Source organism: Acomys minous (genome assembly GCF_964271855.1).
Source record: "Acomys minous genome assembly, chromosome: 17".
Lineage (NCBI taxonomy): Eukaryota > Metazoa > Chordata > Mammalia > Rodentia > Muridae > Acomys > Acomys minous.
The window spans coordinates 43,444,617-43,470,350 of NC_140500.1; the positions used below are offsets into that span (position 1 = coordinate 43,444,617).

General features: G+C 45.7%; 1 protein-coding gene across 1 annotated transcript in view; it reads right to left on the minus strand.

Moving 5' to 3' along the window:
- Positions 1-25,734, minus strand: part of GXYLT2 (glucoside xylosyltransferase 2) — a 92,780-nt gene that overhangs the window by 18,173 nt on the left and 48,873 nt on the right. Inside the window, exons 4-5 of the mRNA XM_084766610.1 lie at positions 5,586-5,837; positions 3,996-4,119 (exon numbers count right to left, since the gene is read on the minus strand). Of these exons, the coding sequence (XP_084622736.1) occupies positions 3,996-4,119; positions 5,586-5,837 (376 nt within the window). The remainder of the gene's footprint in view (positions 1-3,995; positions 4,120-5,585; positions 5,838-25,734) is intronic.

Sequence of the window (25,734 nt, forward strand, 5' to 3'; positions counted from 1 at the left end):
CACCACCATTTCACCCCTATCACTAGACAGGAGAGAAAGAAGGAGGAAGAGGAGGAGGAGGAAAAGGAGGAGGAGAGGGAGGAGGAGGAGAGGGAGAGAGAGGGAGAGAGAGAGAGAGAGAGAGAGAGAGAGAGAGAGAGAGAGACCCATGAATCAAATTTCTTTCTTCTTTGAGCATGACTAGCAAACTGCAAACAAGCCCCCCTAAATTAGCAACAACCCCCTCACCCCCACCTACTAGTGCTTTAGGATTTAAATACCCTCTGAAAAACTCCCAGAAATCTCAATGTCACCTAATCGCAGAAACTATCTGCAGCTGGCAAAACCACACCTCTGCTAGAGCATGAGGCAAATCATAGTCAGCTGCTGCAAACAGTCTGAACAGCTGCATATCCCCACATCTGGGACTAAAATGAAAACATACTCTTATTATATTTCTGTGTGTGTGTGTGTGTGTGTGTGTGTGTGTGTGTGTGTGTGTGCCTGTGTGTGTGTGTGTGTGTGTGTGTGTGTATGTATGTATGTGTGTGTTTTACAGAGCCCAAAATTCCAGAATTGTCACTATATAGCTATTTCTAATACTATTTACTCACTGATCCCCTCTGTCTTAGTCAGTGTTCTACTGCTGTGAAGACTTTGTCACCATGGCAACTCTTATAAAAGAAAGCATTAAACTGGGGCTGGCTTACAGTTTCAGAGGTTCAGCGCATCCTCCTCGTGGCGAGGAGAAGGGCGGCATGCAGGAAGACATGGTGCTGGAGAAGTAGCTGAGAGTTCTTCATCTTGATCCCAGGCAGCAGGAAGAGGTTCTGGAACCTGGCTTGGGCTTCTGAACCTTCAAAGCCCACCTTTGGTCTCACGTTTCATCCAGCAAGGCCACATCTCCTGACCCTTTTAAACAGTGCCACTCTCTTAGTGACGAGCCATTCAAATATATGAGCCTATGGAGGCCTTTCTTTCTTTCTTTCTTTTTTGTTTTTGTTTTGTTTTGTTTTGGTTTTGGTTTTTTGAGACAGGGTCTCTCGGTGTAGCCTTGGCTGTCCTGGACTCACTTTGTAGACCAGGCTGGCTTCGAACTCACAGCGATCCACCTGCCTCTGCCTCCCAAGTGCTGGGATTAAAGGCGTGAGCCACCACCATCCGGCTATGGAGGCCATTATTATTCAAGCCACCACAGTGTCCACAAATAATCCTCAGTAAGCTAAAGGGACTTATGGCAAAGCAAGTGTGTCTTTCAGGTGGCTCATCCTTAGATTGGGAATATGGATGGAAAAGCTCATGTCAGATAGTTTTAGCCGTGTGACTGAGGGGAAAGCATCATTTTAAAAAATTCATTTTTTTCTCAATGTCCTTACTCATCAGAGAAATGCAAATTAAAACAACTCTGGGATTCCATCTTACATCTGTCAGAATGGCTAAGATCAAAAACTCAAGTGACAGCACATGCTGGCGAGGATGTGGAGGAAGGGGAACACTCCTCCATTGCTGGTGGGAATGCAAACTTAATACAACCACTTTGGAAATCAATCTGGTGCTTTCTCAGAAAACTGGTAATAGTGCTACCTCAAGACCCAGCTATGCAACTCCTGGGCATATACCTGAAAGATGCTCCACCATAAAACAAGGACATTTGCGCAACTATGTTCATAGTAGCTTTCTTTGTAATGGCCAGAATCTGGAAACAACCTAGCTGTTCCTCAACAGAAGAATAGATAAAGAAACTGTGGTACATTTACACAGTGGAATACTACTCAGCTATTAAAAACAAGGAAATCATAAAACGTGCAGGCAAATGGATGGAACTAGAAATGATCATCCTTAGTGAGGTAACCCAGACCCAGAAAAACACACATAGTATATACTTACTTATATGCAGATAGTAGCCATATAATACAGGATAACCACACTACAGTCCACAGACCTAAAGAAGCTAAGCCACAAGGAGGACCCCAGGGAGGATGCTTAATGCTCATTCAGAAGGGCAAATAGAATAGACACCAGAAGGGTTTGAAGAGACGGAACAGGATCGGAGCCTACCATAGAGGTCCTCTGAAACACTGCACCCAGCAGGGGATTGAAGCTGATGCTGAGATTCACAGACAAACTCTGGGCAGAGTGCAGGGAGTCTTATGGAAGAGTTGGGGGAATAGAAGGGCTCGGAAGGGACAGGAGCTCCATAAGGAGACTGGGCGCACCCTAATTGCCTCCCCCCCACCAACTTCTCAAGGGGGAAAAGTGCATCTTATGCTCCAAAAAATACAGGACATGTGCCTGAAGAGAACAGAGGTGTCAGAGGCCCTGGAGCTGGAGGTACAGGCAATTGTAAATTACCTAATATGGTGACTGGAAACTGAACTCAGGTCTTTTGCAAGAGCAGTGCACATTTTTAACCTTGGAGTCATCTCTATAGCACCCCACCCCAAAGTGACATATTTAAAGGAAAGAAATAATAGAGTCAAAATGCCCATGCTAGGATAGCTGCCTGGTGCCCTAGAGCTCTCCACCCCAGGCTAAGACATTCCCTGCAGCTCACATAGTCAGTACTGGAAGTTCCTCTCCCAAACCCATACTGGCCTGCTTGCTCACTTTCCTAGGGTTTTATCCTTTTTGATCCAGAGACATACAGAATTAGGTTTTGTAGCAGATAGGTTTTTTTTTTTCCCCTTTGCTTTTGTTGTTTTTCAAGACAGGGCTTCTTTGTGCAATGTTGGCTGTCCTGGAACTCACTCTGTAAACCAGGCTGGCCTCGAACTCAGAGATCGGTCTGCTTCTGCCTCCTGAGTGCTGGGATTAAAAGCATACATCACTACTGCCCCGGTCTTTTCTTTTGTCTGGCCCATAACAAGTAATTTAAGGGCAACATGTACCACAGGCAGAATCTTTATCAGTATGGGCCTCAGGAAAGGAAGGACCGACAGGACAAGGTAGGGACTACTTTATTTCTCCCAAAGATTTTTTTTCTCAAAGAAAACTATGATTTTTATTTTAATGAAATTAAATAAGCTTTTAGCAAAGGGTAGGGGCAGGAACCTGGAGGCAGAGACCATAGCAAGCTTATTGGCTTGCTCAGCAACTCAGAACCATCTGCCCAGTAGTGGCACCACCCACAGCGGACCTCCCATGCCAATCACTGATCAAGAAAATGTCCCATAGAGTGGCCTACAGGGCAATCAAAGGAGCCATTTTTTTCTCTCAATTGAAATTCCATTCTGTCAAGTTGACCAAAACAAAGAAACAAACAACAAAAACAAATACAAAAAAACCAAACACCAACAAAAAACCCACCATCACCAGCACAACCAGGGTATCCTCCCTGCTTCCCTGCCCCCAAACCACCAAGTTAACAACATCCAAACAAAATTTTCTTTTGCTCTATCTAAGGAAAACAAGCCCCCTGAGAATCCTGGATCTTATTCTCAGCCCTCTGCACTCTGGACGGGTGACTTTTTTTTTTTAGTTTTTTGAGACAGGGTCTCTCTGTGTAGCCTTGGCTGTCCTGGACCCGCTTTGTAGACCAGGCTGGCCTTGAACTCACAGCGATCCGCCTGCCTTTGCCTCCCGAGTGCTGGGATTAAAGGTGTGCGCCACCACGCCCGGCTGGACAGGTGACTTTTAAAGTTTCAGAACTATTTCCCTTCATCAAGTGGTTGTTCCACATTGAGGATCCTGTGCTGAGATGAAACTATTCTTAGCTGGTTTTGTGTCCTGTGTCACTTTGCACAGCCCTTCTGGGAAGGACGGTGTGGCAAGACTGCAAAGACACTCTCTAAAAACTAGAGTGCAGCATTGGAGGATTTCACATTTGGCCTTTTGTGCCAGCGGCTGAGGGCCCGCCTCCGCAGATACCCAGGGGCCAGATATAAGGGTGGGCCAGAGGAACACAGGCCTCTCTGTGCACTCTGGAGGTCTGTCAATAGCAGCCTAGGCCTGGAATGTTCCCAGTGAAACGAGGTGGGCGTACTCCTACACAGTGGCATTCTGGAAAGAGCACTTACCTGGGTTGAAATAAAAAATGATATTTAATAAATCCTGGTCTCCCCACGTGATGGCATTCTTATACTTCTGGTACAGTGGGAGCAGCATGTCCTCCCAAGCCAGGCCTGTGGGAATCAGGCTGTTCTGGAAGAGAGAGGACCATGAGAGCAGTAGAGGCAGAGCAAGTGTACCTTGCCCCGTGGAAACGGGGACCACTTTCCTTTATCCTAGACACAGAGCAAATGCAGGTGTGGTCCTGCTACTCTGGGCACAGAACCAAGCAAAGCGAATGTGGTGGGTGGTGGGTAGAGGTTTGGGGGATGTCGGTATGGATGGATGCAGGGTGGGCCAGAAATTGGAAGAGAGGGCCCTATGGTTTTCTTTTCTTTACCTTTAAAAAATATTCGTGTGCATGTGCATATGCATGTGCGTGTACGTGTGCGTGTGCGTGTGTGTGTGTGTGTGTGTGTGTGTGAGAGAGAGAGAGAGAACATGTGCCACGGGGGTCATGTGGAGGTCACGGGACAGCTTCATGTAATTGGTTTTCTCTTTCTACCTTTCTGTGGGTTTTGGAGATGGAACTTGGGTCATCAGGCTTGCAATGTCAGGTGGACCGCCCCTTTACCTGCTGAGGCCTCTCATCAGCCCTTTCCTTTCTGTTTTTGAGGTGCGAGAGATATGTGAGGCTTCCTGTTGGTGTGTACACATGCAAGCACACACATGTCACAGCACACATATGGGGGATGAGATGACAGTGTTCTGATATCCGGTCCTGCCTTTTCCACCTTGTTCGAGACAGGGTCTCTTTGTTGCTTACGGCAGGCTAGCTGACCTGTAACCCACAGCATCGCTCCTGTCTGGACCTTCAGAAGGCTAGGGTTGCAGGCAATTGTGCTACTGCATCCAGCTTTTACTGGGTCCTGGGCATCCAAACGGCGTGCACCCACCCACCCAAGACTTCTCTCCAGCTCAAGCCTATGATTTCAAGAACTGAGCTGAAATGATACCTCTTTATTAGTTTTGTTCTTTAAAAAAAAATTGTCTTAGAAGTATTTTATATCTGTGAAGAAACAAAACACTGATCAAGGCATTTCACGGAAAACTGCTTTTCTTGCCTTGTTCTTGGACAACGTCTTGCACTATATCCCAGGCTGGCCTTCAGAGTGGGGCCCGTGCATTCACCTCCCAAAAGCTGTGGTTATAGCTGTGTGCCACTGTACCTGGCTCCCATCCTTGTTATTTACCTGTAAGCTAAAAGTAACACACTCACAAATGAAGCATTCAACCAGCACGTTAAGATAAAAGTTAAAAGTGTATTTCTTGGGCTGGAGAGATGGCTCGGAGATTAAGAGCACTGATTGCTCTTCCAGAGGTTCAATTCCCAGCAACCACATGGTGGCTCACAGCCATCTATGATGTAACCTGATGTCCTCTTCTGGCCTGAGGTGTACATGTAGACCACTGTATAAATAATCAATAAATCTTTAAAAAAAAAATAAAATTGTATTTCTTCTGCTGTTCTCTCCACACACAGTGCCTGCCTCTGCCTCCTGAGTGCTGGGACTAAAGGCGTGTGCTACCACTAAAGGCATTTTCAAGCTTTTCCTTACCTTGAACTGTGTACTTCTTATGCGAGTCAAGTTCATGAGCATGACCCCTGAGTTGACCCCTGCAGAGCCGTAGAAGGGATGCCGGGCGAAGCGGCTGTACCAGCCAATCTTGGGGATCTCATGCTCTGGGGCCATGGCGGCAAGCTGGGTGGAGTTAAACTGCCTCAGAAGCTTCCAGATGTCATCCACGGGCCTCAGAAAGAGGACATCAGTGTCCACATAGAGAAGTGAGTCCACATCCTTTAAGATCACCTTTGTGTACAAGGAGCAGGGAGAGGGGAGGGGGCAAAGCAAAAACAGGTTAGAAACAAGGGAAGTGGCTCAACAGGAAAAACCGCCACTGATGCTGACCAATGTTGGCTCCTACAACAGGCACCACTGCTATTAGCTCTTCTCCTTTCACCTGAGGGTAAGTGTCAGCCAAGGACACTCTTCAGGCCTACCCCAAGGTCTGGGGTTGAGGACTATCTCAGGAGACTGCTCTGTGTCTTTCTAAGGCGATGTTAGATTTGGGAATAGAAAAGGCAGCCTATTGGCTGTCTCTATTTGCAGATCAGGGCTTGACAAACTTCTCCTGTAGGGGGCCAGAGAGTACATACTTTAGGCTCTGTTGCAGCTAGCTGGTCCTGCAGTTGTATCCTATGAGCAGCACTGACAATTTGTAAATGAACAAGGCTCCAAACTTCATGTAAGGACATTGAAAGTGTCATTTTGTGTCATTTTTGGATGTCCTGGAATATTCTTGCTCTGAGTTAAACAAAACAAAACAAAATAAACCCATAGGCTTCTACTGTTAGAATCCTACCAGGCTTGCTACACATCCTTCCCCTAGCCTTCCCAAGCAAAGGAGTGTCCCCTGTGCCCCACCCCCACTCCACCTGCAGCTTCCAGGGCTATGGCCTGTTTTATTTTGTTTTTTTTCGAGACTGGGTTTTTCTGTGTAGCCTTGGCTGCCCTGGACTAGCTTTGTAGACCAGGTTGGCCTTGAACTCACAGTGATCTGCCAGCCTCTGCCTCCCGAGTGCTGGGATTAAAGGCGTACATCACCACGCCCAGCTCTGGAGTAAGACTTTAAAGCCTGAGTTAGCAATAATGCCATTTGCCTCGGTTTTTTTTTTGTCATTGTTCCCCAACCTAAGGAACAACTAAACCAAGGAAAGGTCTAACTAACTCTCACTGTGACCATACACGTTATGAACTAACGTGTGTGTGTGTGAGTCTGTGTCCAGATCCACACAATGAAGCCGTGACATCTGAAATGACAGCATTTGGAGCTATGGCTTTGGAGAATCATTGGGACTAACTGAGATCACAGGATGGCGTCATAACGCACTAGTGCTGTGTTGACAGCAGGCCCCAGAAAGAGCCCCTCTTTCCTGCCCCATTAGGACATGATGATGCCAAGGAGAGAACCTTCGCCTGGTCCCACTGGCATCCAAGGCTCGAATTTTTCCCAATCAGAACTGTGGGAAGACGTATTTCTGTTGTTTAAGGAATCAGTCACTCATGTCTGATTTTGGGGAGCTGAGTAGCCTAATAGGTATTTATCTAACAGGGTGAACAAGGGTACCGTACAATTGAGTTTCACAGAGACTTCAGTCTGGAGTTACTTCAATGCCTATTCGATTAGCCTCAGGCTCCTCTCTTGTTATCTACTAGAAGAGCAGATTTTATAGATCAGTGTATATAATTAAAAATAACAGCTCTCACCAGATGGTGGCGGCACCACAGGCCTTTCATCCCAGCACTTGGGAGGCAGAGGCAGGTGGAGCTTTGTGAGTTCGAGGCCAGGACAGCCAGAGCTGTTACACAGAGAAACCCTGTCTTGAAAAACCAAACCAAACCAAACCAGAAACAACCTCCCCTGCCCCCCAAACCCAGATATCTATCATTAATAAAAGAAAAAAAAAAGGTTTCTGACTCAGTTTCAGAATTCATTGTAATTCTGAATATGGCACACATCTTTAATCCCAGCACTCTGGAGGCAGAAGCTGGTGGATCTCTGAGTTCAAGGCTAGTTCTGGTCTACAGAGGTAGTTCCAGGACAGCTAGAGCTACACAGAGAAACCCTGTCTCAAAACAAGCAAACAAACAAACAAACAAATAATACCACACATTCTCCCTATTCTTCCTTATTTCCTATGGAAAGTTAAAACCTGTCACATCTGTAGACATCATTAAGAAATCTCCAGTCCTAGTGGAGCAAGGGTAAACTCTCCACGAATTATTATTATGATACAAAATGTGCATCGTAATCATCAGGAGCCTGCTGTCTCATGCGTCCCCAAGGCCATCCCAGGGGGCTCATGTCCTGCTCATCACGTCTTTCTTGGGCAGGAAAGCAGAACGCACCTGCTGCAAATATGAAGACCTAGTCAGAGGAGGACAGGACCCAGGGGAGCCATCTGCCTGCTCTCTGGTTTCCGAGAAACAGGACAGAGACTCACCAAAACTGAGGCCCCTCTGAGCTTCCGCACCAGTCCCTACCAGAGGATGTACATTCTCCTCTACGACCCTCAGCAGCTCAGAAACTGGGAATCTGCAAACTTTTTTTTTTCAAGCAGCCTTTCCCTGACACTGCCCTTCCCAGAATTCCCCTGGAAGCCTGCAGCTGTTTTCCTTTGTCTTGTCATGCCTTTGAAATTTATTATTCTCAAAGGGCTGGCAGTGTTACTCGGTGGGTAAAGGCACTTTCTGGAAGCCTGATGACCTGAGTTTGAGCCTAGAGACCCAGAAATTGGAAAGAGAGAACCAAGACCTGCAAGCTGTCCTCAGATCGCCGCATTCAAGCCATGGCACATGTACACACACACACACACACACACATACACACACACACACACACACACACAAACTAACCAACTAAATAAATAATGTGGTGGTGGTTTGAATAAAAGTAGTCTCCAAGGTGGGGGGGGGGTGATGCATGCCTTTAATCCCAGCACTCTGAGGCAGAGGCAGGTGGATTGCTGTGAGTTCAAAGCCAGTCTGGCCTACAAAGTGACTCCAAGGTAGTTAAAGGCTACACAGAGAAACCCTGTCTCTAAAAACAAAAAAGCAAAACAAAAACAAGAGTGGCCCCCAGAAGCCCATAGATTTGAGAGTTTAATCACCAGGGAGTGGCACTACTTGAAAGGATTAGAAGGATTATGAGGTGTGGCCTGGTTGGAGGAAGTGTATCACTGGGGCTGGGCTTTGATGTTTCAAAAGCCCAAGCCAGATCTAGTCTCTCTTTCTCTGTCTGAGCATCAGGAGGTAGCTCTCAACCACTTCTCCTGCACCAAGCCTGCTGCCAGGCTCCCAGCCATGGTGACAATGGGACAAATCTCTGAAACTGTAAGCCAGATCCTAATTAAATGCTCTCTCTGATAAGAGTTGCCTTGGGGGGGGGTGGAGGGGGCTGGGGGGTGGGGGTGGCTGGGCGTGTGTATGTGTGATGGCTCAGCAGTTAAGAGCACTGCCTGCTTTTTTCCCCAGAGGTCCTGAGTTCAATTCCCAGCAACCACATGGTGGTTCACAACCATATATAATGTGATCTGATGCCCTCTTCTGGAATGCAGGTGTACATGCAGGCAGAGAACTGCATATATAATAAATACATCTTAAAAAAAAAAAAAGAGTTGCCTTGGTCATGGTGTCTCTACACAGCAATAGCACAGTGACTCAGACAAATAATGCAATGATATTTATCTTTCTTGTTAGATAATTAAATAAGTTGGTCTCCTGCCCCGGGACCCTGTGTGTTCTCCTGTGTAACGCATGTGTCATGTGTTGATGCACTGCCTTCTCTTATTACTCTCCTGTTTCAGGACTCTGTCTTGACCACAGACCTAAGAGGAGTGAGGGCAAAGCTATATTTTCTCTCCTCACAGGGAATAAAAACTGAAGTACAAAAAAGTATTCTAAGCTTATGTGTCAAATAATGATCGCTGGAGTGGGACAAATAATCCTAGAATAAGATCAAATTGTTTGCCAGGAGTGTTTAAGGGAACATGACACTGTGTAGTGTTTTTTTTAAAAAAAAATCTAAGTTAAAACTTCGGAATTAGAGAGGGGGAGAAAGGCATTTCAACTCTTGGAGAAGTTCTTGTTATTCTTGGTTACAGAGCAAGACCCATTTTAGGCATATTCTACCAATACTTTAATGAGCTACTGGGTCTTGCAGAAATCTACTAGTAAATTGAAGTTTACTGACAAGACTCACTGTTTTCTCTGGCCTTTAATCGTTGTTATATTATTAATACTTTCTTTAACAACAACAAAAAATGCAGTTATCAAACCTCATCAAAACAAAACAAAAAAAAGAAAAGAAAAAGAAAGAAATTAGGTGGGAGGAAGGGGCCCAGAAAGAAAGATGAGGTGGGAGGTACCAGGCCGCGAAGGAGTGGCCCTCAAGAGAAAAGCTGATACGCTGGGTCAGAACCCGTTCGAACATGAGTGTTTTTCTATTCGATTGTGGTTTTAGTTTTTAGCAAAAGATCTCACTGCTGAGCCCATGACAGCCTTGAATTTGAGATCCTCTGGCCTCTGCCTCTCAAGTGTACCACCATGCCCAGCCTGGATGATAATGAGGTAGGTAGCATTTTTATTTATACAACATCTTATCATTTCATAAATTTGTTTACTGTTGTAGACGAAACTATATTTCATTTGTTCATTTTTGGTCTTGGTAATAATGCTAATAATTGATAGCATCTCTCTCTCTCTCTCTCTCTCTCTCTCTCTCTCTCTCTCTCTCTGGTTTCTTGAGTCAGGGTTTTTTTTTGTGTAGTCTTGGCTGTCCTGGAACTCTCTTTGTAGACCAGCCTGGCCTTGAACTCAGAGATCCACCTGCCTCTGCCTCCCCAGTGCTGGGAGCATTTCTCTTTTAAAAAAAAAATATATTTTTAGCCAGGCATGGTGGCACACGCCTTTAATCCCAGCACTCAGGAGCAGAGGCAGGAGGATCTCTGAGTTTGAGGATAGCCTGATCTACAAAGAGAGTCAAGGACAGCCAGGACTACAAGAGAATAAATAAATAAATAAATAAATAAATACATACATACACATTTATATTTTATATATTTATAAATATATACATATGTTTATTTGAATTATGGTGTTGTTTATTTATTTAGTTGGGAAGGAGTAGGGAAAGGTCCAAAGACCTTCTAGGTCTGTGTGATCCGGCTGGAATATAAATATGCCTTTAATCCAGGAGACAGAAGCATCCAGAAAAAAAAACCCCCAATAAATCCAAGAAAGAACTGACAGAAGAGGATACGCTCAACTGTCACAAGATGAGACAGGAAAGGGCTGCTAATTAAGGGGCAAAGCAGAGAGCGGGAGGAGGCAGTTTTACTGGAACAGTAATAGAGAGACAGGCTGCAGAGAGAGAACTCAGGTAAAGACCGAAAGAGCCAGAAAATTAGACCAAATTGTTGTAGTTAGTTTGAGGCCAAGCAGAGGAGTTCAGCAGCCAAGAGAAAAGCCAGTTTAAATTAGTCAGCTGGGAGAGGCATTTGAGCCAGAACAGCTGAGTTGAACCAGCCAGCTCAGAGCTCAGGAAGAACAAGAACGGCTGAGCTTATTAAGCAGTAAGTCTCAGAGGAGAGGCTGAAAATGTTCTAGGCCTAGGTTAGATTGTATGGAAGCTAGAAGCTTCCAGGACTAGGCCTAGGTGAGCCGAAGAAGGCAGTAAGCTTTCCAGACAACAAGTGACCAGGAGACTAAAAGTTCTTTTTACATCGGGGTCATGTCTGGCACCTACGAAGATTTCCATAAATGTTTATTTCACTGAACTGAGAACACTGCTCAGAAAAGTGCTGTAAAGGTGCAGGAGAGATCGCTCAGCAGGTAAGGGCACGTCCTGCTCTCCCGAAGAACCTGAGCTCAGTTGCTAGCACTCAAGTTGGGGGGGTTCACAACCTCCTGTCAATTCAGCTGCAGGGGAGCTGATGGCCCTTTCTGGCCTGTGTGGGCACCTGCACACATGTGGCATCACTCACACAGACACAGAAACACATGTAAATAAGTCTTCAGCCGGGCGTTGTGGCTTGCGGCGCATACCTTTAATCCCAGCACTTGGGAGGGAGGCAGAGGCAGGCAGATCGCTGTGAGTTCTAGGCCAGCCTGGTCTACAAAGCAAGTCCAGGACAGCCAGGGCAAGTATATAGAGAAACCCTGTCTCAAAAAACCAAACCAAACCAAATCAACACAAAAAACAAACAAACAAAACCAAAACAAAACAAAAAATAGGGCTGGAGAGATGGCTCAGAGGTTAAGAGCACTGGGTGCTCTTCCAAAGGTCCTGAGTTCAATTCCCAGCAACTACATGGTGGCTCATAACTATCTATAATGAGATCTGGTGTCCTATTCTGGCCTGCAGGAGTTATATGCAGGTAGAACACTGTATATGTAATAAATAAATTAAATTAAACAAACAAACAAGCAAAACCAAAAAATAGTCTTCAAAAAAGAAAAGAGAGAGAAAGAAATGTGCTAAAAGTACAGTGGAGCTTAGTCATAAACAGCCTGGTTATCGGGAACTTGCTGGCTCTCTTTCAAGTTCATCTTGCTCCAGCTGTGTGTGTGTGTGTGTGTGTGTGTGTGTGTGTGTGTGTGTGTGTGTTAAAATCTGACTAGCTACATTCAAAACTGACGGATTCGCCCATTTCTCCTCCTCTCCAAGGCACTACAATGGTCCCCCAGGAATCGGTGACATCTTCCATCTCTGCTTTAATCTAACCCATTCCTCACAGAAAGCCATGAGGTCTCTTAGCTCTTAGCTTGCAGGCGATTTCATGTTGATCCGGTGGGGATTTCCAACTGTTGTACTTAATTACTAAGTATTTGGAAGTTACTAGACTGTTTTGCATCCATTTCTCATTTAATCCCCTTGTAGCCGGGGAGCATTCTCTGCATGCGTTCAATTTACCAAGACTTGTTTTATGGCCCAGCATATGGCGTAGCTCTGTGAATGTTCCCTGTAGATTTGTGACACATGTTTGCTCAGCAGTTGATGGGTAGGGCGTTCCACAAGTTCTGTAGCTGTCCCTGAGGTCGTCGCTTGGTTGGCAGTTTTGGCAGGGTCCTCTCCATCCACACTGATAGTAACCACATGTGCTCTATGGAGCATCGGCTCCAGACACAGACCACGGGAGCAGTGCAATGGACTGTGATTTCACCCATGACACTAAGGTCTGTTCCTGTGCACACGTTTGCACCTTGCCTTGGGCTTGAGAAGAGGCCCCAAGAGGACACTTGATAAAGACCGAGACCAAAAGCAATCTAGGGCGGAAAGGGTTTATTTGGCTCACACTTTCAAGTAGTGGTCCATTATCAAGGAAAGCCAGGCAGGAACTCAAGCTTTCTTTTTCTTTCTTTCTTTTTTTCTTTCTTTCTGTTTGTTTATTTTGTTTTTCGAGACCAGGAGACAGGGTTTCTCTGTGTAGCCTTGGCTGTCCCGGACTCACTTTATAGACCAGGCTGGCCTCAAACTCACAGAGATCAGCCTGTCTCTGCATCCCTGAGTGCTGGGATCAAAGGCATGCACCACGGCAACTGGCTTCAATTCACTCCCCCCCCCCTTCTCCATTTATTTAGTTATTTATTTAATCATTTTACATCCTGATCTCAGCCCCCACCCTCCTCTCTTCCCATGCCCACCCCCACACTCTCCTCCTCTCATTGCCCCTCCTCCCAGAGAAAGGGAGGCCCCCCCCCCAAGTGGTACCAATGCACCTTGGCATCTCAAGTCACAGCAGGACTAAACTAGGGGAAGTGCACCAGTGGCAGGTAACAGTCAGAGACAGCCCCAGGGGACCCACATGGAGAGTCCTGGGAGTCTATGGGGGTGACCCTAGATGAGACTCCAAGCAACTGGTGTTAAGGAGCATAAAGTAGGCACCTCCTATAGCCAGGTGGGACTCCCAGAGGAGAGAGGAGACACAATGTCACATATATAAAATGTGACTCGTCTACAAGAAGTATATAGGATAAAGATGGGGCAGAGATTGAGGCAACGGCAAACCAATGACTGGCCCTGCTTGAGCGGGCCCACAGGAGAGGGCCAACCCCGTGTTACTATTAATGATATTCTGCTATGCTTATAGACAGGAGTCTAGCATAACTGTCTTCTGAGAGGCTTCATCTGGCAGCTGATGGAGACAGACGCAGAGACCCAAAGCCAAGCAAAGGGCCCAGCTAGAGGAGTGCTAAGGAAGAGTGGGAGGAAGGATAGAAGGAGCCAGAGGGGTCAAGGACACCACAAGAAGACCAGCAGAGTAACCTGGGTCCATGGAGGCTCACAGAGACTGAACCACCAACCAAAGAGCATGCACGGACTGAACCCAGACCCTCTTTATTCGCTTTCTTCTACCTCAGGACCGCCTGCCCAGGTGATGTGCCCCCTCCACATCAGTCAAGAAAACTACCCCACAGGCCAACGTGGTGGGGGTATTTTCTCAATTCAAGTTCCTCTTCCCAGACAACTAGCTTGTGTTAAGTTGACAAAAAAAAAAAAACCTACACAAACAAAACACAAGCCACTCTGGGCTTCCCTAATGCCTGCCTGGCAGAACTGTGCACTCACTGACCTCAGACTCCCAGCTCTGATTCGAGCCCTTCTCAGAAAGCCCTGCCAAGAGTCCCCTCTTCTTTCCCCCCTCATCACACCCCATGACTTCCCTCCTTTATCTACCTCTCATCACCTGCAGCCTTTTCTTCTTTCTTTTTTTCTTTTTTCTTTTGGTTTTTCGAGACAGGGTCTCTCTGTGTTAGCCTTGGCTGTCCTGGACTCGCTTTGTAGACCAGGCTGGCCTCGAACTCACATCGATCTGCCTGCCTCTGCCTCCCGAGTGCTGGGATTAAAGGCGTGCGCCACCACACCCGGCCTTAGTGGCCTTTTCTTAAATTGCTTCCTCTGTCCATTAGAATAGAAGCCCCAATGGGAGCCAGAATGTAGTTGCTGCTGAAATCCAAGAGTCTGGGACAGTGCTCCTGTTACACTGTCCCAGAGCCACTACAACTATTTAAAATGCGAATGAAAACTTCACCATTGCTTTAAAATTTTACTTTACTTGTTTTATGCATATGGGTATTTTGCCTGTATGTATGTACTACTTGTGTGTCTGGTGCCCATGGGGGTAAAAGAAAGGCATTGGATCCACAGGAACTAAAGTGACAGATGGTTATGAGCTGCCATGCAGTGCTGGCAATCCAACCCGAGTGCTCTTCATGGCTGAGCCATCTCTTTAGCCCCATTTTAATCTATTTTTGTTTTTTATTTATTTAATTTAGTGTTATGTGCACATAATGTCATGGCACATGTGTGGAGGTCAGAGGGCAACTTGTTTGTGTTTTTTTTTCCTTTAGATTTTTATTCATTTATTAATGTACACCTGCATGCCAGAAGAGGGCATCAGATCACAATATAGATGGTTGTGAGCCACCATGTGGTTGTCAGGAATTGAACTCAGGACCTCTGGAAGAGCAGACAGTGGTCTTAACCTCTGAGCCATCTCTCTAGTCCCTCAGAGGGCAACTTGTGGAAGTTGGTTCTTTCTTTTCTTTTCTTTTCTTTTCTTTTCTTTTCTTTTCTTTTCTTTTTGTTTTGGTTTGGTTTTTTGAGACAGGGTTTCTCTGTGTAGCCTTGGCTGTCCTGGACTACCTTTGTAGACCAGGCCAGCCTCACACTCACAAAGATCCGCCTGCCTCTGCCTCCTGAGTGCTGGGATTAAGGGCATACACCACCACACCCTGCTAGGGTTTCTTTCTTTCTTTCTTTCTTTCTTTCTTTCTTTCTTTCTTTCTTTTTTTCTAGATTTATTTGTCTGGACACGTGGCATACGCCTGTAATCCCACCAATCAGATAGCAGAAGTGGGCAGATCTTGGTGAGTTCAAGGCCAGCCTGGTCTACAAAGTGAGTCCAGGACAGCCAAGGTTGCCCAGAAAAATCCTGTCTCAAAACAAACAAACAGCCGGGCGGTGGTGGCACACGCCTTTAATCCCAGCACTTGGGAGGCAGAGGCAGGCGGATCGCTGTGAGTTCGAGGCCAGCTGGGTCTACAAAGTGAGTCTAGGTCAGCCAAGGCTACACAGAGAGACCCTGTCTTGAAAAACCAACCAACCAACCAAACAAACAAAAAACAAGGAGGAAAAAGAAAAATGAAGTGAAAAACAAAACAAAGACAACAAAAAGATTGATTTATTTATTATGTATGCAGTGTTCTGCCTGCATACGAGAGGAGGGCACCAGATCTCATTATAGATGGTTGTGAACCACCATGTGGTTGCTGGGAATTGAACTCAGGACCTTTGGAAGAGTCTTAACCTCTGAGTCATCTCTCCAGTCCTGGGAACTGGTTCTTTCTTTCTACCCTGTGGGTCCCAGAGATTGCACTCAGCTTACCAGGCCTGGTAGCAAGTACCTCTACCCACTGAGCCATCTTGCCAGCCTCATGTTTATTTTAAATACACTTTAATACTGACTATAGAACAGAGACAGGCTCAGCTATAGGAAGCTTATAAGACTCAAAGTCTAGAAGGAAAGCTAATATGCCTACCACACAGAATATCATTCTTCTGCCATGTGGATCTGTGCATCACCCCCTCCCTCTCAAGCCTCTGCTGACAGATATTCATATCTCTAAGAACACCAATGAATTCCCTGCCTCTTCATCCTAAGTGGTTCTGTTTTATACTATTTTTGTTTAGTTTAGTTTTGTTTTGAGACAGGATCTCACTATGCAGCCTTGGCTGGCTTCAAACTTATAAAGAACTACTGACCTCTACCTCCCAAGCCCTGGGCTTAAAGGCACGCTCCACACAGCCAGCCATTTTTAATGCTGTTAGCATATATTACTTATACACAATATGGGGTTTCATTATGACATTTAATATAGGTACATAATGTATTTCCATCACTTCACCCACTACCCTCTCTGTCCACCAGTCCTCCTCATCCTTTCATGATTTTTTGTTTATGACCTACTGAGCTTCACTCAGCTGCGCTACTGGAGCACAGGTGAGAGCTTGTCTACAGGTGCATGGACACCTACCCAGTGTCTACCTCACACCTGACCACCTCTCTGACTCCACTGATGTGAGTTCAAGGATGTAACAGCAATGCCACGCCCGGAAGTGGTTGCTCCACACCTCTCCCCACCCTTCCTCTGGCCTACATTCTTTCCATGCCTCCCCCTCATTTTTCTCCCAACCCAAACACAGATTTCTTTATACAAATGTCATCTGAGGGGCTTTGGGGAATTTAGCTTAGTGGTAGAGCGCTTGCCTAGCAAGCGTAACGCCCTGGGTTCGGTCCTCAGCTCTGGGAAAAAAAAAAAAGACAAAATAACAAAAAGACCAAAAACAACAACAACAACAACAAAAACAAAAACACCTCCCCCCAAAACAAAAAACAAAACAACAAAATAAAACAAGGTAACAAATGTCATCTGAGGAACTGTTCTAAGATCATCCTTGGTTTCCATAACGACAGTGGGCCCCCACCCTATTCCTGCTCAGTGCACACACAGCTTCAGGTCAAATGTCTTGTCCAAGCTGACACAAACCATCCTTGTCAAGACAGGCACAGGAACAGCCACAGCCTCCGCTAACCTGCCTCCTCTTTGTCTAGGCTCTCCTCAGGTGAGAGACTCCAGAGAAAATGTCCCATGCCTGTCCCATTTTACAGAAAGTTCACTGGCTACAGCAGGAATTAGAGGATGACGTGGGCAGTTACAGACAATAGCTGGAAGGCACTGGGTGCACGTGGCTATCTGCACTGAGGACTGGCAAACGCCGACTGTCCCTCTAACAACAGAAGCAAGCTACACTTAAAAGAGGCAAGAGCCCAACACTTCAGCACATAAAATAATAATGTTCTAACTAAATAAAGTAATTGTAACCAGGTGCTGTTCAGTTAACTATCTCATAAAAAAAAAAGTGGAAAAGAAAACCAGGCGAGGTGGCACACGCCTGTAATCCCAGCACTCTGGGAGGCAGAGGCAAGTGGATCACTGTGAGTTCGAGGCCAGCCTCATCTACAAAGTAAGTTCAGGACAGCCAAGGCTACACAGAGAAACCCTGTCTCAAAAAACAAAATAAATAAATAAATAAAAATAGGAAAGAACATGGACAGCTTTATTAAATTTTTGTAATCTAAAAAAAATCATTTGCTTTATGCCTGCGCTTGACATGGAGAGCTGAGAGATCAGCTACCTTTGCGGAGCACTGGTTGATGAGTCTGAAAACACCCTCCCCCCTCCAGTGTGGGAGTCTGATGTTTTCATGATTAAATGAACTTTTACAGATCGGGAAGAGAACTGGTCACAGGATGGTGACGTGTGCCAACCTTGGCCATCTGGACAAAGCGGTGACTGTCAATATTCTCCAGAAAAGTTATTCTTCTCCCCTACGAGTTTTGGAGAAGACTCTTTAAAACCACAGAAGCATCCCACTTCGATGAACTTTCACAATTCCTCATTTTAGCGCTCACTGGTTAGATCTTCCTCCAGTAATTACATTCAGTGTTCTCTCACTCTTGCTCTCTAATTTCCTGCAGCCCAGGCTAGCCTTGTGACCCTCTTGCCTCTGCTTCCTAGGGTCACACGCATTCACCACCGTGCCCTTATACATCTGCTCATCCATTGTTTCTGTGAGTATCATCTGGAATTCTTCTGCAGGAGAGAGTTGCTATTTTGTGTGTTGATTTACCCACTCCATCGTTTATTTTTATGTGCACATGCAAGCTCTTTCACTGTGTGTGGGGCATAGTGCAGTACAGATGGCGCCTGACTTAACAACAGTCGACTTTATTACTACATGGAGGCATCACATATTCTGGAAAAACCCCACTTTCATATTTGTCTTTGGATCTTTCAAGCCGCAGTACCATCCTCCCTGGCTGTGCTTGGTGGCGCCGGCAGCAGCAGCAGCAGCAGCAGCAGCAGCAAGCGCAGCCCCTAGCCTGGGAAACAGCACTTTATTGTACAACTGAGCTTTGCGTCGGGTATCTCCGGTGAGGTAAGATCACTCATCTTTCTCATATTTTTCAGTAAACCCACTGAAGTGAATCCCATGTAAGGCAGGAAGGCCTGTACGGCTACTGTCCATTCACTGCCTCAAAGTGTTCCAACTCCAGTCACCTGAGCTCTGTCATGTTAGCGCCTGTGTCCTGTCAGTGAGAGCCCCCTTTAAAACTGGTATGTGTGCATGCAAGTGTGTGTTCATGCATATGCTGGTAATGCAGGCCCACATGCATGTGTGCCACACAAATGTGGAGGGCAGAGTTCAGCCATTTCAGTAGTCCTTTCTCCCTTTGCAATGAGGGTTCCAGGCATTAAACTCAGATTATCAGTGCGGTGGTTTGGATAACCCAAAGCACATGTATTGGAATGTTGGGTTTCCAGTTCACGGACGGTTAGGAAGAATCAGGAGGCGTGGCCTTGTTAAAGGAGGCGTGTCACTAGGGGTGGGGCTTGAGGTTTCCCTCTGCAGATCAGAATGTAGCTCTGTTTCTGCTGCAGCACCACGCCTGCTGCCATGCTTCCTGCCATGGCAAGAGAACTAAGCACATCAACACGTTCGCCGGCTGAGCTTTCTCTCCAGAAACCCACTGTTATTTTTTGAGACGATGGTCTCTCACCTGGCCTGAAACTGCTCATTCCCTTTTACCTGTTATCATAATCACGTTTATGTTTTGTGTTAATGTGCATATACCCAGGCCCAGCTAGGCATGAAGGCACATGCTTTTTATCCCCAAAACTTGGAAGACAGAGGCATGTAGGTCTCTGAGTTTGAGGCCAGCCTTGGATATACAGTGAGTTCCAGGACAGCCAGGGCTATGTAGAAAGACCCTGTTTCAAACAGCAAAACCAAATTTCCCGAATGCTGAGATCACAGGTACAGGTCAGACTCAACCAGGTCCAGAGCACTGGTCTCTATACACTACAGCTTCAGGATGGTTCTGGTGCATCTGAGTGTCCTTGCACATGTGAACCGAGATCTGCGTGTGTGAGGTAAAGAAAAAGAACTTAAATTCATTTTTAAAAAAAGTTTTATTTTAAAACTTTTATGTGGGTGATTTTCCTACGTGCGTATCTATGCACCATCTGAGTGCCTGATGCCCATGGAAACCAGAAGAGGGCATCAGATCCCCTGGAACTGGAATTGCAGCCAGTTGTGAGCTGTGATTTGGGTGTGGAAAATTCAACTCAGCAATAAGCCGCTGAGCCATCTCTCCAGTTCTCGACAACCTAAATTCTTAACGCACGGATCCGTGTCCTGTGTTATAAAAACTGTACAAACAATTCAGCAGTTGACAGTGTAAGAAGAAGATGCTGAGCTGCACATGGTCATATGTGCTCATAGACCCGGCTCTATGGATGAACTCATTGCCCATAGATGGACGATCACTGACGAAAGCTTTGGGTCACTATGAGTGACAGTAAATTCAAGGTCAGCCTGAGCTACACAGTGAGATGATCCTGCTTCAAAGTCACCGAGACCTAGGGCAAATCTGAGCAGGAGAAGAAGCATTAATGAGCCAGGCAGTGGTGGCTCAGCACTCAGGAAGTGGAGGCAGGCGGCTCTCTGTGAGATGGAGGCTAGCCTGGTCTACAGAGTGAGTTCCAGAACAGCTAAGACTAAAACAGGAAACTCTGTGTCTAAAAACAGAAAACAAAGCAAAGAAGAAGAAGAAGAAGAAGAAGAAGAAGAAGAAGAAGAAGAAGAAGAAGAAGAAGAAAAAGCAGCAGCAGAAGAAAAAGCAGCAGCAGAAGAAAAAGCAGAAGAAGAAGAAGAAGAAGAAGAAGAAGAAAAAGCAGAAGAAGAAGAAAAAGCAGAAGCAGAAGAAGAAGAAGAAGAAGAAGAAGAAGAAAAAGAAGAAGAAGAAAAAGCAGAAGAAGAAGAAGAAGAAGAAGAAGAAGAAGAAGAAAAATCAGAAGAAGAAGAAAAATAAGAAGAAGAAGAAGAAGAAGAAGAAGAAGAAGAAGAAGAAGACGAAGAAGAAGCAGCAGCAGCGTTAATGTTGTTATAAAAATATTTTAATGCCAAGCATAATGATGCAAGCCTTTAATCCCAGCACTTGGGAGGCAGAGGCAGGCGGATCACTGTGAGTTCGAGGCCAGCCTGGTCTACAAAGTGAGCCCAGGACAGCCAAGGCTACACAGAGAAACCCTGTCTCGAACCACCCTCCCCAAATATATATATTTGAGTGGCTAAACAAAATGGAAAAAAAAAAACCCCCAAGGGCTAAGGATGAGGATGTAATCAGAGGTATAGAATTTGCAGAGTACACAGGTTCTGGGTTTAGTTTTTAATCCCTAGCATTGCCAATGTTAAGAACAGTACTACTACTACAAGGAGGACAACAACCATCCCACAGCCCCACAGCCCCACAGCCCTCTCTCTTCTGTGCATAATGTGTCAACATATTGGTCCAGTGTCAGATATTATATGGTCTCTGCATCTGTGCACATGTGGCATGGCCAAGAAGTCAGATCTCACTCAATATGACCTGCACAAGACCATTTCTGAAGGTCTCTCAAAATTGTCCTTTCTCCAGGTTTTTAATGACTACTTGAAACTAACTCATCTTGTTATGAATTAATTAATTAGTTAGTTGATTTTGAGACAGAGTCTATTATGTAGGTTGAGCTGTCCTGGTATTGACTATGTAGACCAGGCTGTACTTAATCTCACAGGAGATCCACTTGTGTCTGCCTCCTGAGTACCAGATTAAAAGTCAGACATATAGTTGAGGTTCACTAATTATTGTTGAATGAATGACGACTGTTTACATAGAATATACCTAAGTATCTACACACTATGGATATTATAAATATCGACGACAAAGTCATAGCATCCATTCCTCTTGTATTGCTCTCAGGTTTTTTTTTTCCTTCATTTTCTATGTGCAGAGAGTAAAGAACTTTCTATTTGAAGCTGCATGTGCCTAAGCACCCCTTTTAGCACTGTCAAAAGAATTTAAGTGGAGGGAGTAATATGGGAAAATTAGTCACAGACTCCTTCCTGGCTTAAAAATAAATAAACACTGGAGATTTTCACAAAAAAAATATGCGGTGGTGTGTGTCTTTTCATGCATCTGTACAGGTTTAACCTGGCTCTTGGGGTTTTTTTTCCCCCCCATAAAGGGGCACATTATGTAGCTCAAGCTGGCTTTCAATCATACTTAGCTCTATGTAGGCCCTGAATGAATCTATGGCCCTCCTGCCTCAGCCTCCCTAGGGCTGCAGTTACGTGTGTGGAGGCTACAGGGCAACACTGCCCTCCTCTGTCACTCTCCATCCTGATTTTGGGGACGAAGCCCCTCACTGAGCCAGGAGCTTACCATTACAGCCAGACCAGCAGGTCAGGGAGGCCCTGGGAGCTGCCGGTTTCTGCCCTCCCACCAGCCACGAGGGAACCAGGATCCAAAGTCAGGTCTTCAGGCTCCTGGGGCGAATACTTTACCCACCGAGCCATCTCCCAACCCCCATAAAGATTTATTCTTTGCTAAAAAGTGGTTCATCGTTTTAACTGTTTTGAGGTTTTAAGCTTGTTCATTAAATTATTAGCCAAAAATAGGGAGGTAAAAGTTAAACCCCAGCCAGGCGTGGTGGCACAAGCCTTAAATCCCAGCATTAGGGAGACAGAGGCAAGGGGATCGCTGTGAGTTCGAGGCCAGCCTGGTCTACAACGCAAGTCCAGGACAGCCAAGGCTATACAGAGAAACTCAGTGTCGAAAAACAAAACAAAGCAAAACAAAAAGTTAAACCACAAATAGAGTTTTTATTGTTATCTCTACCGTGTCCCCTTGTGGAAGTACATAGACTGTAATGGCACTGACATCACTTCCGTGGCACCCGAAAGGACAGGTCGTCAGCGTCAGGGACATACCGTGCAGGGGTTTTCACTAGTGATGTACGCTCTGCTAGCCTGGCTATTTTGACAAACAGGATTCAGACTTCCTTTGCACCAGGCAACTCCAGGATGGCTTTGTTCAAGAGGGCTCCCTAAAATCCTGCTTCATCGAGCTTTTGTTGGGCCTTTGAGTTCATCATCATCGCAGCTGCGTCGGCCAACTGTCGGGTCTGCGGCCCATTTTCCACGTGGCGTTCGCAACCGCAGGGATCAGGTTTCGCTGGCGTGTTCTACGATAATGGCTTTCTCAGATCTTCCTTCTGTCCCCACGTTCCCAGTTGCTGCTGCTCCTAACCAGGTGTTGGCATTCTAGCCAGTAAGCTCGCTCTTTCCTTATTGGTACCCCACCAGCCATGGCAGCTGCTGTTTAAAGCAGAACTGTCTTAGTCAGAGGTGACTCCCCAGTGTGCGTGCTCTCTACTTCTGAGCTGCTGAAAATCTAGTCACTGGGACACAAGGACCTGTAGGGCTGTGCTAGAATACAGCCGAGTTTCACAGGGTTTCTCTGACTGTATACCTGAGAACCAAGCCATCTACTGTTTTCTGAGCAGAAGTTGGGTTGAAGGTTAGGCACTTTAGTGGTTTATCTTTAAATCTTCCGCTAGCATTTGAAGATACTGTTAAGGCTTCCACCTGCACTTCTAGGACAAGGTATAATAGCCCAGGTTGAGCAGAAGGTAGTCCTCCTGAAATTCTGGGGTGCCAATGGCCACTATACCCAACTCTGAATGCTGTTTGTTTGTTTGTTTTTTGGTTTTTCAGACAGGGTTTCTCTTGTAGTCCTGGCTGTCCTAGAACTCATACTGTAGACCAGGCTGGCCTTGAACTCACAGAGCTGCTCCTCACCATGCCCGGCTTGAAGGCTTTTTAATAGGACCATCCATCCAGAAGTCTTTCTGTTCACCATCCATCCATCTACCCAACCACCCACCAATCCCCACCGCTGCATCCTTCCAAACAGTTCTAGGGACTGCTTTCTGTTAACACAGGCATGTACTTCCCTAGGGACAAGAAACCAAAGATCTCAGCACTGACCTTATATATTCATGAGGCAAGACAAACAATAAAAACGAAACCCAGGTGAATTATATACAGTCTGACTCTGAGGGTAGTAGGATGCTGGAAAGCAGAGAGGGACAGTTGGAACCACAGGAGCCTCATTACCTGGCCATGTGAGCAATGACAAATGCTCACTCGGAGTCCTGCAAAGAAAGCAAAGCTCAGGAGAGTCACTCCTGAGACTCCCTGGAGCACTCTGGGAATGCTTCTGGCAAATGCAGGAGGGACTGCCTAAGGCAACAGAGCAGGATAACTGCGCTACAGGAGAAGCTGGGCTCCCGTGGAGAACTGGAAGTAGAAATGGTTAAGTTTGCCAGAACAGCATAGTTCTTATCTGCAAAGAGGACACAAGAGGGCTCATGCCACAAGGAAGTAATGATACCATCAACCTAAAGGTCCTGAGAGACCTGGGAAGTGTAACAAACACTGGCTCTTTGGCCACCTACCACCGTATATCCCCCTTTGCTGGTATGTCCAAAGATACCTCAGTTTTCTTTCTTTCTTTCTTTTTTTCTTCTTTTTTTTTTTTTTTTGGGTGCATAAGCATGACCACCTGAGCTCAAATCACCAGGACTCATTTGGAAAGCTGGACGTGCATCTGGGACATAAAGATCCATGGGACTTATTGGCCACCAGCTTAGTTCCTGGTCAGTGAAAAACAATACTTCAAGGGAAAAAGGTTGAGAGTTATAGAGCAAGACACCCAGTGCCCTGGCCGTAGGGTTTCATTGCTGTCAAGAGACACCATGACCATGGCAACTCTTATAAGGAAAACATTTAGTTGAGGCTAGCTTACAGTTTCAGAGATATAGTCCATGACCATCATGATGGGAAGCGTGGTAGCATGTAAGCAGACATGGTGCTGGAGGATCTGAGAGCTCTACATATTCATCTGCAGGTGGCCCAAGTGAAGACTGACTTGAGTGTCTGAGATGTCAAAGCCTCCCTCTCCCACCCCCTACAGTGTGACACACTTCCTCCAACAAGGCCACACCCCCTCATAATGCCACTCCCTATGGGCCAAGCATTCCAACACATAAGTCTATGGGGGCCATTCTTATTCAAACCACCACAGTCGTCCTCTGTGTGTGTCATCCACACACGTGTAAGCATGCACACCTGCACACATACAACATACACACACACACACAAACACACACTAGTTACAAAAAGGTCCCTACGGTGGTGGATGCCAACTGTACTCTTTTGTTTGTTTGGTTTTTTTTGGTTTTTTTGAGACAGGGTTTCTTTGTATAGCCTTGGCTGTCCTGGACTTGCTTTGTAGACCAGGCTGGCCTTGGACTCACAGAGATCCATTTGCCTCTGCCTCCTGAGTGCTGGGATTAAAGGCATGCACCACCAACGCCCGGCCTCATTTTTTAATTACACTTTGAAAAATTTAATTTGTGTATGTGTATGGGCACACGCACCACAGCATATGTGTAGAAGTCAGAAGGCAGCTTGTGGAAGTCTGTTAGCTCTTTCCACAATGAGGGTCCTGGGGAGGGGGGTCTTTGGGCTCCAAGAATAACCACCTATACTTGCCCAGTCATTTTGCTACCTCTTTTTTTATTTTTTAAATTCTTTTGTGTCATTCCAGTTCCTTTACGGTTGTTTTTGTGGCATATATTTTCCTATCCTTTAATATCTATCCTTTCTGCTCATTTAAACCTCCTGCCGGTAACAAAACATTGGACCATATTTATCAACTCTGATAATCTTTGCATTTAAAAAATGTATTGCGCGCGCGTGTGTGTGTGTGTGTGTGTGTGTGTGTGTGTGTGTATACATGCTTGTAGCATAAGTGTGCAAGTGGAGATCAAAGGACAACTTTCAAGAACTGATTATTTCCATATATCATTTGAATCCCAAGAATTGAACTCAGGTCATCAAGCTTAGTGGCAGATAAGTCATCTCAGGGACTCCAACTCTGCTTTTTGATTTTATTGTTTTCTCCATTTACATTTAATGTTATTTGTACAATAAATTTATAAAAACCACTTTGCTTTTTCATTTTTTCTTTTTTTGTTCCTCTGTTCATTTTTCATTTTCTATTAAGTATTTGCTAACATAGAATTAAAAACATTTTCAGGCCAGGTGTGGTGGCACATGCCTGTAATCCCAGCACTTAGGGAGGGAGAGGCAGGCAGATATCTGTAAGTTTGAGGCCAGCCTGGTCTACAA